This window comes from Esox lucius, chromosome 19 (assembly GCF_011004845.1).
Source record: "Esox lucius isolate fEsoLuc1 chromosome 19, fEsoLuc1.pri, whole genome shotgun sequence".
Lineage (NCBI taxonomy): Eukaryota > Metazoa > Chordata > Actinopteri > Esociformes > Esocidae > Esox > Esox lucius.
This window is the reverse complement of record NC_047587.1, coordinates 27865016-27883664: the sequence shown is the minus strand read 5'-3', so window position 1 is coordinate 27883664 and position 18649 is coordinate 27865016. Positions and strand designations below refer to the sequence as shown.

Below are 18649 nucleotides of genomic sequence, written 5' to 3'. Positions count from 1 at the left end.
GGCGCGTTATTCCCCCTCTCTCTCCTCGGCCTCGTCTGGTAATTGCGTTATTCTTTCATTAATGATATAGTGATTGTTTTATTGTTGGCTGTTGTAAATGAGACTGGATGCCTTGGTGGCTGGAGAAGCAACCGTATTGATAAGGCTTTGTGTGGACCCCATCAGACTGGAGCTCTATTGATAAGCATGGCTGCTCGCGCTGTGTGAACCCTGCTCTGCCAGATCCTTATTGATAAGGCCTGGGACTGTTTTTTCCACTGGTCATGCAGCAACATGGATAAGGTCTGTGGTCCCGGTCGGGGGTATTGTTGTGGGTTGCGGTGGGGGTGTACCAGTCCGGTATCAGCCGGAGCGGCGGGGCTGTGAGTGTATCGGGCCGGTATCAGGCCGTGCGGCCAAGCAGCAGGGCATTGAGCACTATTGATAAGAGCCCCGGGTCATTACCGAGGTTTATGGTGGGCGGTGGTGGTAATTAGCGGGGATTAGGATTGTAGGAGGCCCTGCGTAGCCTAGCGCCGTGCTAACCTGCAGGGATTACTACAGAGCACTGATTAAAATGGGTCCGGAGATCACACCCGCCCTCCCTCCATCCTCAGCGGGTGGATGAAACCTATCCTACGCTTGAAGCCACCTGTTGGACGGTGTGTCCGTGCTGCTGACCGGAGAGCTGCCTTCCAGGCAGACCCAGAATATTCCGGTACCGAGAGAAGAACATGGCAGCGGGATGTTCGAAAAACACTGTCTGTCTTTGTTCGCCTTCCCTCGCAAGACTTCCCAGCAGACCATTTCACAATTACTATTGGTTCATGTCGGCGGCCATGCTGATAAGGCACCATGTGACCGAGGCTGGGCCAATAACAGGGCAGGAGACTGGACATTGATGGAGTGTTGAGATTAGGAGGTCAGAGTGTCATGTGGCCAGGGGTTGATAGAAGATAAGCTTGGCCTGGACACTGGACTTCAGTCTCTCTGATGTGGAACAGACATTCACATGGACCAATATCAAATGGACACATGGACATTTGGCCTATGTAATATGTATCATTTCATAAGAATGGAAGGAAGTTTAGCTTCAAAGTCTGTTTTATCATGAGATCACCCTAGGCCACGACTCCTATCAATATTCAGATTCCACGGCCTGGTTCAGCCCATTGCGAAGACGTGAGATGCACTAGAAAAGCATCTGCGTAGAAGACACCATCTGACCTGGGAAAGTTCATTGTTACAAATCACTACGCAGTATGAATTTATTTCGTTTATTTGCAGTTGGTTACAAGAACTCATGGTTTATGTTTTTCCCCTCCGTCAACACATATGGTTGATCGTGTCTTAAAAGCCCTGTCTGTTGGTGAGACATGAAGCAAAACTGTTGGAGAGCACCTGAGTGAGACCTTCATGAGAAGAGTCAAACAGGGGTCATTCACTGAGTAACACAGTGACACACAGTCGCACAGTTGTCAGTTCCCATCTCCTCACTATCGCTTCTTCATTTTTTCACTCCCTCCCCTTTATGCTCCAACCCTCCCTCTTGCCCTGCCTCCCCTCTCTGTCCTCAGTCTTCCCCTTCCTCCCCCTGTCTTTTGTCCCTCTCTCCTCCCTCTCGGCCCGTCTCCCCCTCTTTCCACCCCCTTCCCTCCCTCCAGTGTTGGCTGTGGGAAAGCCATTTTATCAGCGTCTGTCTGTTGTTCTCTGTTGGGGATAGATACAGAGATGATAGATGAGTGTTTTGACATGGAGAGTGTTAGACAAACACTCTTATCGGCCCGCCACTTTAGCCCGACCCCCGAAAGAGAAGCTGAACCACGGAGGAGACCCGTGGACGGGGACGGGGAGGGGGGGGGGCGGGGGGGTTGGGGGGTTGAGGAGAAGGGGAGCACAGAGGAACGGAGTCAGGGAGAGGGACAAGCGACCGTGGCGTATGTGGAGGTGGTTCCCAGCGGATCTCCAGGTTTACAGTGCTGTCATTGAGCGCTGTGGCCCAGCGGGCTCAGCTTCCGGACAGCGCCAGTGTTCTGAACACACTCGAGTCCTACGAGTCCCTCTCAATGGTCTCCTCTGTCTGTGTGCTGTGTGTTTCTGTCGAGGTCTTGGGGTTGAGTCATGGTGTTGCAATAGCCACCAAGCCCCCTTCGTTCTGGACTGTGACCGAAGCCTTGACTCCCTGTTTGTTCCTCAGTTATCTCTGAAGGACAAACATTTCCTTGGTATTGGCCTGCTCTCTGTCAGTCTATGCCTCAACCTGGCAAAGCCACGCGAGCGGTGGAATCACCGTTGCCCAAGTAAAAGAAATAAAATTATCCTATCCGGCAAGATTAAAACCGTGAGAATAGAATGAATGGGAATGGGAAATCACCATTCAGGTGTGGAATTATTAATCCATTCTATTCCTTCTATTGTTATGCATGGATTTAAAAGAACAGCCATAACATGACAGACGTTTTCCTTTAGGGTTAGTTTCACAGTATTTGGCTTTTGGTTGCCTGTGTCTGGTTGGCTGTTTGTCTGGTTGCCTGTGTTTCAGGTTGCCTGTGTTTATGCCACTATGATGGTGCCACCAGGGTGACCCTGTCTTTCTCCTCTTGTGTTTTCTCTCTCTCTTCTATCTCTGTAGATGACCTGGAGCTGACTGATGATGCTGATGACCCCAAGGTCCTGGCGTGCAGGGACCTTCCCCCAGACACACTATGGGGGCCATATACTGGGATTGTCCAATCAAAAGAGGCTGGAGAAGAACAGAGGACTCCACTGTCAAAGGTGCGAGTGCACAAGAAATACTTCCCACAGCCATTCATATTCATCATTTAGAACTTGACAAGAAAGGGTGTGTCACTTTTTCTGAAATTACTGGTTTTCCACTGAAATAGGCCTACAAAAAAGATTATTGATAATCCATTGCTCATTCAGGGAACCGTGATCTAATGAATAGATGCTAGTAGCAGATGGTCTACTCTATGGCTGCACATGTGTGCTTTTGGTGCAGGAGATCGTAAAGTCATGCAAAAAAGTACACCCCCTGGAAAGTTATTTTACATCCACTGTAACAAATCAGAAAAAATAACAACTTTGAAGCCGATTCTGGAGTTAAATTGAACCGAAACACACCTTTCTTATGCAGAATCTTGCTACACACCTACCTTCACCATCAAATAAAAATAGCTCAAATTAGAATCAGATGTGCCAAAACAGGTGGAAATTATTAGAAAACCATTAGAGATACTTGGGAAGGTCCATCCTGCCATTAAGATTAGAAAATGTGTCTGGCTTGGTTTTAACATGTGTGGTAACACATCAGGCCAAGATTACAAGACCTATCCGAGGCCTTCTGAAAAAAGATTATTAATACCCATAAATCTTGAATTATTGAGCCACTTCAGGCCAAGAGCTGACCTACAGATGCTCATAGAAGTCTCTATGAACCCCATGGTAACATGACAGGATCTACAGGCCCCTCTTGACAGAATCAGTGTCGAAATGCATAACTTGGCCTACATAGGTTAAGAATAAAGAAGACTATGCTCTCTAAATAATAATATCAAGACACGACTGACATTTCCCAGACAACACCTGCGTAACAGCTGAAACTACTGTGACAAAGTCAAAGGTGGAGTTTTGTCGCCAGATGTCATGTTTGACAGAAACAAAATGCTGCAGAAAAACCTCATTCAAACTATAAAGAATATACGTAGAGCCATTATGGTGTGGGGCTGCTTTGCTGTCTTAGGACCTGGGCAACTTGCCATCATTGAGTCAAACATTAATTCCATATTGTACCAGATAATTCTTGAGGAGAAATTAAGACTATCTGTATAAAAGCTGATGCTGAACAAAACATGGATCTTGAAACTGGACAGTGATCCAAAAAATCTGCCAAAGGTGGCAACATCCACCGTTGAACCTAGGGGTATACACATCTGTTCTGTAATTTAAATGTTTTTCTTTTTTATGAATAAATGATTGCAAAGCACAATCTTTCTGGGACATTTGTTTAAATAGGTTAACTTCATCTTTGAATAGCGGGTTGTACTTTAGTATACTTTATGTGACTGTATACTATTTAATCAAAGTGTCTAGTCCAAACGAATATCATCTCTGGATGAACAAAATATTAAGCCATTGTTAGCTTTCCATAGAAGTATGTTGGTGGCAAAACTTTTAAATTGTCAGTTAGTGTGAGACCAATGTTTGGCAATCATAATGACAGCATTGTTCCACTAATGCCATCGCAGACTATTGGCTGTATTCATTTTGACATTCATATTTTATTAAGGAAGGGCCAAGTTTCAACATTAACAAATCACCCGACAAATTTGTTTTATTATCTCCATAAAAAGTGAATGAAGGACAATTTCCAAGCAGGGTTGTATTGTTTTTTCGCATCAGCGGAAATGGAACTGATTTATTAATAGAAAGATGCATAGAAGTTGTGTGCGGCTGTGTGATCAATACCAATAAGTTAGTGCAGACAAATTCTAGTATCTCCATGTGCAACAGAATTTTGTGAGAAATGTACACACGGTTGATTAATGAGGCCATGTGTCAGAGGTCAAGGTTCAAAGTGCACATTCAAGAGGTGGGTTGAAAAGGTCATTATCTGTGTGTGTGTGTGTGTGTTTGCGCGTGCTCCTATAACCTCATGGACAATCACTTGGTAGATTTTCCTTGGGAAATGTTAGACACAGGAAGTTCGTCTTTCAGGGTTTGTCTCTTATTCATCATGTGCTGAAAGTCCATCTAATCATATGATGTTGAGCTGGGAGAGTTTTCCTGGCACTGACCAGCTACAGATACTAGAACATTGCACACTCATAATCAGATACACAAAACACACACATACACACTTGCACACATACACAAACTCTGGACTGTGGATCTCTGGACTGGGTCAAATAGCTTTTCATTACTTTGTCGTCTGTGTGCTCCTAAAGCCCTTTGCAATGTCGTCATTAAACGACGGCTTGTGTTGTCTGTTTTCCGTAAACGGTTAATACCTGGAGAGACATGACGGTCATCAACTACATTGTTATACCTGAATTACCAGGAATGTCTCTGTGACACTTCTGCTGTGTCCATAATCCTTGTGTGTCCTCTCCCAGCCCAGCCCTCTCCTATCCCAGACGTCCGCCTGTCTTTTATCTCTGCGTGGCGCCATCCTCTTGGACATCAAATCCCAGTGATTGATTTCTGGTTGATAGGGTCTCATTTCTAAGATTTCATTTATTATCAGAGTCTACACCCCCGCCCAGCACCTCACTTCCCTTCCTCACTTCCTACTCCGGCTCAGTCTTCTCCCTGCCATGTTTAACAAGACTACGTCTAAAACTGGGCTTTTTTCCATGACTTTCGGCTTCAACCGTCTCTTTTGAAGTCCAGCCCCCCCCCCCCCCCCCCCCCCCCCCTTCCCTCTCGTCCTCCCTCCCGCCTCTCCTATCTGCCGGCTGAAGGAGTGAGGAGACGGTGCGTCAGTATCAGCAGAAGATAGTGTGTTTAATCTGGCCTCCCTCCTGTGTCTCCCACTGTCACTTCACATCCTCCTACTTCTCCAGTCCAGGGGTCACCAGGGGTCAGGGTTACCCTCGGTACAGTGGATCTAGCCGCCCTGTGGGCCTTCATCTCTATCTCAGCTCCTCCTCCTTTGTTTTGAAACAAGGAGGTTTCAATGTGTTTTCCGGGAACCCGAGAGAGACGTTCCTGTTGACGTGTTGAATGGCAGGATGCCCTGCTCTGTCCGGTTGGTCTGCCTTCCCCCGGTCCTCTCCCACGAGGTCCAGTGGTGGTGTCCTGCAGTCGTGATGGTGGCCTTGGCTTTAGTGGAACCTTCCATCCCTGGCCAGAGGTCAACACACGCATGGCCTGGCTCCTCTGGCAGGCCTACAGATCCTACCCGCTCTGACCAAATGTTCTTCTTATTTGGTCTGGCCAGATAAGCTATCGGTTTAATACTGGACCCACCATGTATCACAACGAGACAAGCGTTCACTTTGAACACACACACACACAGAGAACACTGCAAAACACCCCCCCCCCCCACACACACACAGAACACTGCAGAACCCCTACACAGCTAACAGAGATCTCGGCTAATATAAGGCCTGTTCTTTTTTGATCTGATATCGATTTCATGCTGGTGTGAGTGTGTGTGTGTGTTGCTTCTTATGGGTGGCGATTATGATGATTGTAAGTCACTTGGAAGGAAACAAGGTGGGGACATTAAGATGATATCCAGGCCAGGTCTCTCTTAAAGAGATGTCCCTCATTAGATTACCAACAGGACTGGGCTTTGTCATATGGAAATACTGTCATTTGCATCTTTTGAGAAACAGGTATACACGCATTTATCTATTTAAATATATTCTGTCTGATATGGATGTTGGACATTTGTATGGAGCATAATAATGTTTACAGATGAGCTGATTAGGGTACTTGAGATTCCTGGGTGTGTTTGGTTTGGTGAACATGCCCACGTCCCAAGCCGTCACAGTTCAAATGTGTCTTCGTCCTTCTGATTGGAGCACAGTCATCACACAGCTAATAATAATTAATTAGCTTGATGAAAGTTTGAGATTTACAGATGAAACCGTGTTCTTAACTGTCCTCAGTGTTGGAGTTCAGGCTTTACTTTGCATGTTACCACTGCAGAGTGGAGGTAGTGTAGTATCATAAGGTAATTAATTCAGTTAATCCTTGGCTTTTAGAAAGGACTCAGAGAGAGTTGTTTTCGTTCACAGCTGAAACACGATGTTAAAAAGATTAGATGTTAATGAAACAATACAGAGCAAATATAATTGTTCTGAGTTTCTTTTGCATGTTCTACAGTATTGTAAAGGTTGGGAATGGCTGAGACAGGTGGTTACTATGTAATGGATGTTGATGGATTTGAGCTCCAGAAACTTCCATCTGTCACATCTTGTATTCTTGTTCTGAGATGCATTGTTTAGACTTTTACTGAAGCAATGTTGATGCCTTGAAAATTATGTGTAACTAATATAAAAAATAGTCAAATATGGTAGTACTGTTTCATGCTTAGATAATAAGAGTGTTTATAGCCAATCAGTCCCAGAGAGAGTTTTCCAAGTGAAAGTGCCCAAGGGGTCCAGAACTGACAGTATAAGCATGTACACCCTTGTTTCCTAAAAAGTTGGGACACTGCGTAAAATGGAAATAGAAATATAATGCAATCATTTGCAAAACATTTAAACCCTACATTCAATAGTACAAAGACAACATATCATATGTTGAAACCGAGAAATGTTATTGTATCTTGAAAAATATATATTTAAACAAAGCTGGGACAGGGGCAACAAAAGACTGGAAAAGTGGTGTAATGCTAAAGAAAAGGTTAAGTGCAAAACTGTCCTGTGGTCTGACAATTATTTTTGGGATTGTGGATGCCGCATAATCTGGGCTAAAGATCAGAGGGAGTATCAGGCTTGATATCAGCGCCCAGTCCAAAAGCCAACATCCATGATGGTATGGGGGTGCATTAGTGGACATGGCATGGGTGACTTGCACATCTGTGAAGGCACCATAATTGCTGACTAATATACACAGGTTTTGGAGCAACATATGCTGCCATCCAGACTGCGTCTTTTTCAGGGAAGGCCTTACTTTGTTCAGCAAGACAATGCCAAACCACATATTACAACAGCATGGCTTCATAGTAAAAGAGTCCAGGTGCTAAACTGGCCTGCCTGCAGTCCAGACCTGTCACCCATTGAAAACATTTGGTGCATTATGAATAAAAAAACACAACAAAGGAGATCCCGAATGGTTGAGCAGCTGAAATCCTATATTGGGAAAAAGCAAGAATGGGAAAACATTTAACTTTCAAAACTACCGCAATTGGTCTCCTCAGTTTCCAAATGCTTACGGAGTATTGTTAAAAGAAGAGGTGATGCAACACAATGGTAAACATGCCCCTGTCCCAACTTTTTTTTAAACCTGTTGCTAGCATCAAATTCAAAATAACATTCATGTTTTCTTTGTTGTCTGCTAATTTCAATTAAATATAGGGATTCAATGATCTGTACATCATTGTATTCTGGTTTTATTTGCATTTTACGCAGGGTCCCAACTGTTTTGAAAACGGGGTTGTACAGTATATTTTCCAATGCTACATTATTTCAGTAAATTAATACAAAACAAAAATATCTATGTCTACATTCAACTGGTAAATCATTATTGTTATACATTAAGTTAACATTTTACAGTTTCATAACAACACAGTACCCTGCCTCCTTGTCATTTGTTAAAAGGTTTAACAATACAAGGCATTTATGATACTTTTTGAGCATGAAATCTCTGTGTATCATAATTTTCTTGTCTAAAGTTATCTTGGAAATGACAATCTTTTAGCGATGCTTCAACAAGAGGAAGAGCATCATGCTACAGCTCAGCCTGAGGTTCGGTGATACTCCCCCAAACCAGCTTGTGTTGAGCACTACCCCTCCTGTCTCTCACGCAAACCAAGCCTAAAGGCATGATCCTAGAAGAAGCCGAGTGTGGAGTTCAAAGCGTTATCACACGCGGAACGTCTTTTCATCATGTTTTAGAAACAACCGTTCGCACTAATCCCCCAATAATCTCTCCAGGAGAACTCCAACGATAAGACGTGCCACCCACGGCTTTCAAACACACTTTTGGGGGGAGTTTCCCCATCACTGCTCTATCATACCCTAGGAAGGACGTGTGAAGGTGAGCACCCTCTCACTCTCTCCACACTCTGGCGGTGTTTGTTTACCTCTTGGTAAATCTCTCCGGTTGATCTGAAATGATCAACAGAGACTATCTCTGGCACTTTGAAGCGCCCCGCCCCCTTCCATTAGATCTTAATTAAAACAGACACTCCACAAGACCCACAATCTGTCATTTAGCACTTGTCAGCCTCTTGATCGCTTGTGAATGCCTATGATAATAACGTGAACCGAACTAACTTGATCTTGATTCACGATGGCAGACATCTTGGAGTTCACATACTGCTTGCAGAAAGACCCGGGTGAAAACCCTGAAGGCCTGTTCAGACATTACGAGAATAACGCCCAGGCTCACCCTGTCCCAGTTGGATGACTGGTGAGCGAACGGAAGGGGAAGCAGAGAGGCGAAAGGACGAAGGCCGTGCCAGCGAGGAAGAGAGAGGGAATGAAAAGAGGTGGGAATGGAGAGATGGAAAGATGGAGTGGATGAGGAGGGAGGGGGTTCTCATCACTCAGTCCCTTCCACTGGGCTGGTATCTGCATCTGGCTGTCATCTGCGCTGGCTTCTGCGGGGCAGGGAGTGTGGAGGAGAGGAGAGGGAAAACCTTCCTCTATCTCAGAGGCTCATCTCCGGCAGTTCAGGAGCCTGCTTTCCAAGAGTGCCTCATTTTCAAATGTCTTATCTCGCCCGTTTTTAAGTATCGCAGTTTTATATTTTTACATGTCATTTGCATGCAGCTCATCAAATTCGGAGCCTCTTCTCTTGGAGGTGCATGCAGATGTGTGTTGTAGTGGGTGAGCACACCAGTGTGGGGGAATGGCTTTCACTATATTTGCTTGTTGAGCATGGTACTGTAGCTACTAGTATAGTTCTGTGTACAGTGAGCAACTGTACTAATGGGCATGTGCGTGTGTGACAGTCGAATGGCTTGTGCGCGTGTGTGTGTGTGCGCGCGTGTGTGTGTGTGCGTGCGTACGTGCACGCTTGTGTTGATGGAGGGAGAATGTGTATGTGAGAGAGGCGGATGAGAGTAGAGTTCTGATGTTAATCTTCCTTCCTTTTCTTCTCTGTATTTTTTGGAGGGATTCACACAGTGACCTCTTTGTTTGGGACAGTCAGAACCCCCTCCATTCCCCGTTTTTGGGAAAGAAACCATTTCCTGTTGGAGATCGAGAGAGAGAGAGAGAGAAGGCAGACAGAAGGGGAGAGGAATGGGAAAGAGAAAGGGATGAGCGAGATTGTGATTAGCCAGACCGAACTGAAGAAAGGGAGGGATGAGAAGATTAGATGAGGAAAAAGGGATGAACGGAAACTAGAACCTCTCACTGGTCAGGAGGTCTACATGTATGGTGAAGTCAGGAGGCCTACATGTATGGTGAAGTCAGGAGGCCTACATGTATGGGGATGTCAGGATGCCTACATGTATGGGGATGTCAGGAGGCCTACATGTATGGTGAAGTCAGGAGGCCTACATGTATGGTGAAGTCAGGAGGCCTACATGTATGGTGAAGTCAGGAGGCCTACATGTATGGGGATGTCAGGAGGCCTACATGTATGGTGAAGTCAGGAGGCCTACATGTATGGTGAAGTCAGGAGGCCTACATGTATGGGGATGTCAGGAGGCCTACATGTATGGGGATGTCAGGAGGCCTACATGTATGGTGAAGTCAGGAGGCCTACATGTATGGGGATGTCAGGAGGCCTACATGTATGGGGATGTCAGGAGGCCTACATGTATGGGGATGTCAGGAGGCCTACATGTATGGGGATGTCAGGAGGCCTACATGTATGGTGATGTCAGGAGGCCTACATGTATGGGGATGTCAGGAGGCCTACATGTATGGGGATGTCAGGAGGCCTACATGTATGGGGATGTCAGGAGGCCTACATGTATGGGGATGTCAGGAGGCCTACATGTATGGTGAAGTCAGGAGGCCTACATGTATGGTGAAGTCAGGAGGTCTACATGTATGGTGATGTTGGCTATAGAGACTACAAAGGCCAGGAAAGGAAATAAACTACCTTTTTTTCCCTCTGTCAAGCTGTGTCCTTTTCAGACCTGCACAAACACTTGGATGACATATCATGGATGCTCACTAGAAAAATACTTTTGTTATTGAGTAATCAATCCTTTGGGGTTTTCATGGGTCCACAGAGAACCGTTTTCCCATGTATAATTGCTTTGATCTCCAGGGAATAATCAGCTGATTACGGTAGCAATGATGCGTATGTATGAAGTTCTACATAGTCTATACACTGTAAAGCTATTCTGAAGAGTTGACAGTGGTATCAAGGCTTAATCTTCTAATCTACTGGAAGTCGAGGGAGGCATTTTCTTATTTCCTATGCTTTATATGAACAGTCTATATAACTGGGTCAGACTTGGGGTTAGTTCAGGGAAAGGTTTCTTCCGTCATTTCCAGACCCTGAGGAGAGCGTCTGGGGAGAGGGAGAATTCTGTATTCATATTTCTACTCGGCAACGACCAGGCTACGGAATGAATGAATAGAGAAAGTAAATCAGCCGAGCATCATTTGCATTCAGTTTTATCGTTGTGAGAGGAGGGCGTTTTTGGGAGTGATAAGGAACGGGCGTCGCAGGCTGTGCAGGGGGTGGGGGTGGTGAGGTGCATGCGCACTGAAGCTGTGTGTGTGTGTGTGTGTGTCTGTCTGTCTGTCGAAGGTGGGTATGGTGAGGCTGGCGTGTGTGGTGGTGGTTAATATCAGACCAAATAATTAGATTCGCTATCGTCTCGGCGGCAGCAGTGAGCGGATCAGGCAGATTAAAGCCCGGCCGGGTTGATTAATATTCATGAGGGACGAGGGTCCGGACAAGGGGGCTTAGACTGCGCCTCAAAGACTCCCTTACTGAGCAGCTTAAAACGCTCTCAAAGTGCCTGGGTCCCAGGGAGACCGTCAGGGTGAACGCCAGCACCGCTGAGCGACATTCACTTCTCCTCTTAGTCTTTCAGCCATCCACTCCTCTCCCTGCTCCTCATTTCTCCTGCGACACCTCCTTAGGAAGTGTTTCTGGAGGACACTTCCCATTCTGGGATGGCGGTGACCAGGTGGTATGCTGCGTTCAGAGCGCCGGACGTTTTTAATTTGACACTGTGATTGTTGAAGATGTCCTCCAGGCTATGTGATACTAGAGGCTTCACTGCTCCTCTTAACTCCGCCATCTTTGGCCGCAGCAGCCTCTGTTGGCTTCGTTAATTACACGTCCTAATCAAACTGCGATCTTGCCCCATGCCTTTTAGTTTTCATTATCTCACCGTGGGTATGTCCCAGTGTAGCCGAGGCCCAGAGCCTGGTCAGAGCCTGCTAAACTCCCATCTCCTCTTCATCTTCACCCTGCTCCTCTCTGACAGCCTCTCAGAGAGAGATGGAGGCCGAAAGAGAAGCTTGGATGAAGCCTTTTTCACCTGGATTTGTTCATACTGTACAAAACTACAGATGGGTTTTGTTATAGGGATCTATTTTTCTGTCCCACATCCAAACGTTTTGTGTCAAAATGTTCCAGGGAATTTCTTCCAGTGAATTCCAAAGCATCATGATATATTTTTGATAAATTAGTCAGAAAACAAATTAGCAGCACCTAACTCAGATGGCTTCAGTGGGGTACGTTGGGTTACAAATTAAAACAAACTAAGCCATATCATGGAATCAGCGCAAGTTCCTCATGAAACACAATATGCAGAGCCTGAAGGCAAAAAGAGACTGATTCAGAAATAAACTCATCCACTGTCGTCCACGCATCCCAACTCGTCCCATTCTTTGAACATACACCTATATTAGAAAAAATGTCAGTACCTTAGGTAACAGACTCGCTATCAGACTTCCTGACAATGACTGACTGGATGACTTGCCGTGGAGCTCCTGACACACTGTCAAGGCTACTGCTGCTGAATTCCTGCTGCCACCTTGTGGAGACAGAGAGTAGTGTATGGCCTCATGCCTCAGCACAGTAGGAATTAAACTGCAGCTGTGGAGCTCAGCCTAGTGCTACTGTCTTTATGGTTTTACTACATACTCACCTAGATGTACCGTGGAATACACCTAACTGTAACTTAGCACAGGCAGGTACGTTTTGTGTGTGTGAGTGTGTGTGTGTGTGCCGACACATGATAAGCCTTTGGGAGTGATTGTCAGTTGGAATGCTTAGTGAGCCTCAACTGAACAAAGACAAGATTGTTCTGAGGACAGCACAGGTGTGTGTCTCTGTCTGGTCTCCCCTGGCTACAGCAACACTCACACATGTGCAGACACACTGACACACACACTGACACACACACACACACGGCCAGAGTATGACTTCCCTCTACTCACACATCTTTTATCATGTATTGAGAGAGAGGCTCGAGTCCTGAGATTGCGTCCGGTTGAAAAGGAACACTACAAACTCATCCCGTCTCCCGTCTTCCCCTTTCTTCTCCTCTCTCCTGGGGTCTTTCTGTTCCTTGCCTCTCTTCCTTCCTGCTGCTGGCTGTAGCGCTTTTCTGTGAGTCTTTGTTCAGCCCATGAACCCTTCCTATACATCTATGATTCTGATTGCTTATGATAAGGATGTCCCTTTACTTCTGGAAAAGACGAGCCCCTTCCTCTTTGTACAGTATGTTCACTGGGCTTTAATTATTTATGTAAGTATTATTTAGAGGTTAACATAAATGTGAGGTTAACATTTTTTGTTAACCTCACATTTTTTGGTTGGTTTGAAATGTAAATAATACGTTGTTTTGGGAAGTTTCACCTTTTTCTTAGTCGACTGCCCAGGACACACTAAGTCATTACTTGCCGGGCGCCGCTCGACCACGCTTGTAAAAGAAATACAAAGAAGAAAAATGGACGGAAAAAAAAGCACAACGCTGATAATGTTCACAAAAGCAGAGTACATGAATGAATACCTCCATAGTGTTTGTGCGTTCGCATGTCTGTGGCCAGACCAGGTCAGGTGTGTTAAACAGTCCTGATGGCTTGCAGATCAGAGGATAGAGGATAGATGGGAATCGCTACTGGCTGTACCTTATGACTTATTGATGGTAACCCTGTGCCTGACCATACCTGTGTTTCTGTGTGTGTCTTCAGGGCTCCGTGTCCACTCTGACGTGTGAGGATGCTGACTGCTGGCTCAGCAGAGTCCCGCTAACCTCCAACGCCACAGATGCCAACTGCTCCATCTACAGCCAAGGTAGTTAATCAACAGACAGACCTAAGTGTACCCACTAGCAAACCCCTCAGCACAGTGTACCCACTAGCAAACCCGTCAGCACAGTGTACCCACTAGCAAACCCCTCAGCACAGTGTACCCACTAGCAAACCCCCAGCACAGTGTACCCACTAGCAAACCCGTCAGCACAGTGTACCCACTAGCAAACCCGTCAGCATAGTGTACCCACTAGCAAACCCCTCAGCACAGTGTACCCACTACTAAACCCGTCAGCACAGTGTACCCACTAGCAAACCCCTCAGCACAGTGTACCCACTAGCAAACCCCTCAGCACAGTGTACCCACTACTAAACCTGCAGCACAGTGTACCCACTAGCAAACCCCTCAGCACAGTGTACCCACTAGCAAACCCGTCAGCACAGTGTACCCACTACTAAACCTGCAGCACAGTGTACCCACTACTAAACCTGCAGCACAGTGTACCCACTACTAAACCTGCAGCACAGTGTACCCACTACTAAACCTGCAGCACAGTGTACCCACTAGCAAACCCGTCAGCACAGTGTACCCACTAGCAAACCCCTCAGCACAGTGTACCCACTAGCAAACCCCTCAGCACAGTGTACCCACTAGCAAACCCCTCAGCACAGTGTACCCACTAGCAAACCCGTCAGCACAGTGTACCCACTACTAAACCTGCAGCACAGTGTACCCACTACTAAACCTGCAGCACAGTGTACCCACTACTAAACCTGCAGCACAGTGTACCCACTACTAAACATGCAGCACAGTGTACCCACTAGCAAACCCGTCAGCACAGTGTACCCACTAGCAAACCCCTCAGCACAGTGTACCCACTAGCAAACCCGTCAGCACAGTGTACCCACTACTAAACCTGCAGCACAGTGTACCCACTACTAAACCTGCAGCACAGTGTACCCACTAGCAGACCCGTCAGCACAGTGTACCCACTAGCAGACCCGTCAGCACAGTGTACCCACTACTAAACCTGCAGCACAGTGTACCCACTAGCAAACCCCTCAGCACAGTGTACCCACTAGCAAACCTGTCAGCACAGTCTATACACAGAGCCGTGAGAAAGCGGTTACACTTGACTTTAAACTGTGCGTTTTTCTGCCATTTCAACTCCAAAGCTAAATAACCTGGTGGTGCTATAACCTGTCCTTCTCATTTTAGCATTTAGATCGGTCATTTTCTTTAATGTCTGTGTACATTGTCCATTTATTAGAGATTCATCCCCCCCTAAGCAAATGCATGTTAGAAACCAAGAGTTTACAGATGTTTGGATTTCTGATAGCTTTGCACACATTGATAATTTTTTCTTCTATTGGGTATTGATTATTAGTAAGCATCTATTTCCTTGTCAAGCAGATTTGAGCCCAAACTGTTAACCAATACAGGAATATCCCATATCTTGTAGGAATATTGTCTTGCTGAAGTGGGAATTTGTCTCCCTGTGTTTGTCAGAAAGTGGACTGAAGGAGATTTCTTTTCTCTTGAATTTGCTGGTGATTATCAACAAAACAAATGTTTGTTATTCGGTACTTTTTCTGCAAATTACTCTTTCATTTTGGCTAGTGTTTTGGACTACATTCAAGGTTTTCGATCCATCCTCAGTTTTCTTCTACTACAGCCTTTTAAACTCCGGAAACCAAGTTAGAAGGGAAACATCTCATTGACTCTGGGTCAAGAAGGTGTTTCATCTATGCTGGCACAGTTGATATTTAAGACTTGCTGGAGCAATGCTGTTGGGGCAGTATTGGCTAGCTCATGAAAGTTGTTTGTTTTGTTTGTACCACTTTTTGCTAAGTCCCTAATCTTAGTGAGCCTTTTTTAGTGAGCATTTTCTCTGGCAAGTTTTTAGGACCCATTTTCTTTGCTTGTCAATGACATATTAAGTAAACAAGCAATGACATTTTAAGTAAAACAAGGAACAATGATCAGAGTTACGGAGTTGAAATACTTTCTGAGGGCCCATATCGTGTATTGCACCATATTTACATTGTCACCTCATTCAGCCGCACCGGCCTTTTTCACAACATATCACAATCAGAGATCTCTGATCCGTGCGACAACAGAGATCTGTTGACCGGCCTGATAACCATGCATTCCGCAGATACCGTTCTGTATGATACAATCTGTGTTTCGTTACATGCCCCAGGGGTGTGTGTGCGCTTCCACTACCTGCCCCAGGGGTGATGTGTGTACGTGGTGTTCGTTTTCTGCCCTGACCGTGAGAAAAGAAAACACTGTGGTACGGGTTTCACTTCTCTTTGAACTTGGTCTACTGAAGGAGGTACGGCTCATCCTCTATATGTACATTATGGAACAGTAGCAGCCTGTGCCTGCATTACTTGGAAGTTACACGGCGAACGACGCAACGATTAATAACTGGTTGTTAACCGGTTGCTCAGCCCCTTGAGTGTGAGGCAGTGAACCCTAATTGCTCCAGATTCACCTTCCAGGTTGACTGATCCCCTGGCTGTGACCTCGCAGGGAAAAGTGAATTCACACGTGTGTAAAACACCTCGTACCTGGTTATTATCATACCTGTCCCCTTGAGAATTTTTCAGGGAGGCTCCTCTACAGCTGTTCATAACCTACCCCATGTCTCCACAGCCTGAAAGCAGACATTTTGACTAGGGGGCCAAGATAATATAGTTATTCAGGGGTTTTCAGGCATGGTGTTTTCAGGCATGGTGTTTTCAGGCGTGGTGTGTGTGCGTGTGTGTGTGTACATGGGTGTGAGGTGTGTAATTCTACTATTCGCCCCAGTTCAGAGGTGATATTCCCTGTTTGTTTCTCTCCGTTCATCCAGGAGAGGAGCTGTATTGTAAGGTGACCCGAGACATTTCCGCTGGGGACAGTCTGCTGGCCGCTCTGTCTGTCCCCTCTACGAAGCAGCGCTCCCCCCCTCAGACCCAAGATGTAGAGGTGAAGGAGGAGCCTACAGGTGTCTACCCAGCAGCCCTCCACTCTGAGATACAGCTCCTCCCCCAGCAGGCTGGGATGGCGGCCATTTTGGCCACAGCAGTTGTGAACAGTGAGTGTCAGCATGTCAGACACCTTAGAATAATAATGTCTAATAATGGGTTATTGGGTTGTGTGTGCCTGCATGTGTGTGTGCATGCGTGCGCGTGTGTGTGCGTGCGTGCGTCTGTCGGGGCGTGCATTGCTGCCCAAACCCGGGTGTAGATGCGTCTGTTCACTTGCAAATGTGGCCATCTTTATCTTCAAGTTGTGTATACAGTGTGTGGACCGTTGCACTGGCCGAGTGAACGGCAGCATTTCCCCTGTCGACCACAGGGTGGCAGTAGAGTCTTGCCTCAGAGGTAGACCGCATGGTAATTGCATTCATGCCCCTTCATAAAGGTCCCCCATCGGCAGTGTTGTGCTGTCGGCAGCCGGAGCAGGCGTGATCACGCTGCGATGAACGCACGATTAGTCCCCACAAGTGAAGCTAAAGGGTAAAATATGATCAGCCGTATCCCCGGTTACAGCCGCCGGAGTGCCATGCACGACTGTGGGTAATTATGGACCTTATCAAGCAGTAGCCTGTTGAACATGGGCCCTGACACCAGATCCGTGTGATTACCCCGCGCCAGCAGGTGGCCGCTTTGTCACACAACCTCTGTGCTCTGGTTGCCTTGGAGACCCTGGAGCAGTATTGCTTGTGCTGCGTCGCATCGTGTCATGTGGCCGGGGTGAGCGAGGTGTATGCGCACGCGGTGACGTGTGTACTCGTGAGCGAACGCGGTGTCTGCATGGACGTGACGGCGGTGAACCTTGTCATATGGAACACCACACATCATCAAATGTTCTATTTCAGATTTTACGTGGCAGGAAAATCATTGCGCAAATGTTACCAGAGCACCAGTGTATACAATATAAATTGTTATAAAGTAAAGCAACACTCTGGAAAGATTTTTTTCCCCAATTATAATTGTCATAATTGAAATAACAACAATAGAAGGATAGCTGTGATTACCGATAACAAATTAAATGACTTTCTAAATGAATGAACCCCCACTGCCCACATGGTTAACGTGGGTCTCATTTGAGAATTGATTGGTTGCTGAGCTTGTCAGCCAACGGCTGTGTTTGTGTTTGATTGGTCCAGAGGACATCTTCCCGTGTAAGGACTGTGGGATCTGGTACCGCAGTGAGAGGAACCTCCAGGCCCACCTCATGTACTACTGTGCCAGCCGGCAGAAGCAGCCGGCCTCATCCTCCCCTCCTGAGGACAAGCCCAAGGAGTCTTACCCCAACGAGCGCGTCTGCCCCTTCCCACAATGCAACAAGAGCTGCCCCAGCGCCAGCTCCCTGGAGATCCACATGAGGACCCACAGTGGTAAGTCTTGTCACGGTTCGTCGTGTATGGCGGCCCGTTCCGGTCGGCGGCGTCTCGTTTTAATTGTGTTGTCTGACGTGTGTCCGTAGGAGAGCGTCCCTTCGTGTGTCTGATCTGCCTCTCGGCCTTCACCACCAAAGCCAACTGCGAGCGTCACCTGAAGGTACACACGGACACGCAGAACGGGGTGTGTCACGGCTGTGGCTTCGTCTCCACCACCAGGGACATTCTGTACAGCCATCTGGTTACCAGTCACATGGTTTGTCAGCCCGGATCCCGCAGTGAGGTGTATTCCCCCGGGCCTGGGATGCCCAAACTGCCCCTGTCCACAGGTAAACACGCCTGTTGACTGAGGCCGTGACAAGATGACCTGTTTTGGCGGTACTGAGTTTCTCGTCAGTGTAGGCTGTGGTACATGTG

At 46.6% G+C, this 18649-nt stretch overlaps 1 protein-coding gene across 3 annotated transcripts in view; it reads left to right on the top strand.

Moving 5' to 3' along the window:
- Positions 1-18649, top strand: part of zfpm1 (zinc finger protein, FOG family member 1) — a 64276-nt gene that overhangs the window by 41045 nt on the left and 4582 nt on the right. For all 3 annotated transcript variants that reach the window (XM_010884138.5, XM_020040336.3, XM_020040337.3), the window contains 5 exons: positions 2612-2754; positions 13776-13878; positions 16697-16921; positions 17999-18229; positions 18319-18561. In XM_010884138.5, coding sequence (XP_010882440.2) covers positions 2612-2754; positions 13776-13878; positions 16697-16921; positions 17999-18229; positions 18319-18561 — 945 coding nt within the window. The remainder of the gene's footprint in view (positions 1-2611; positions 2755-13775; positions 13879-16696; positions 16922-17998; positions 18230-18318; positions 18562-18649) is intronic.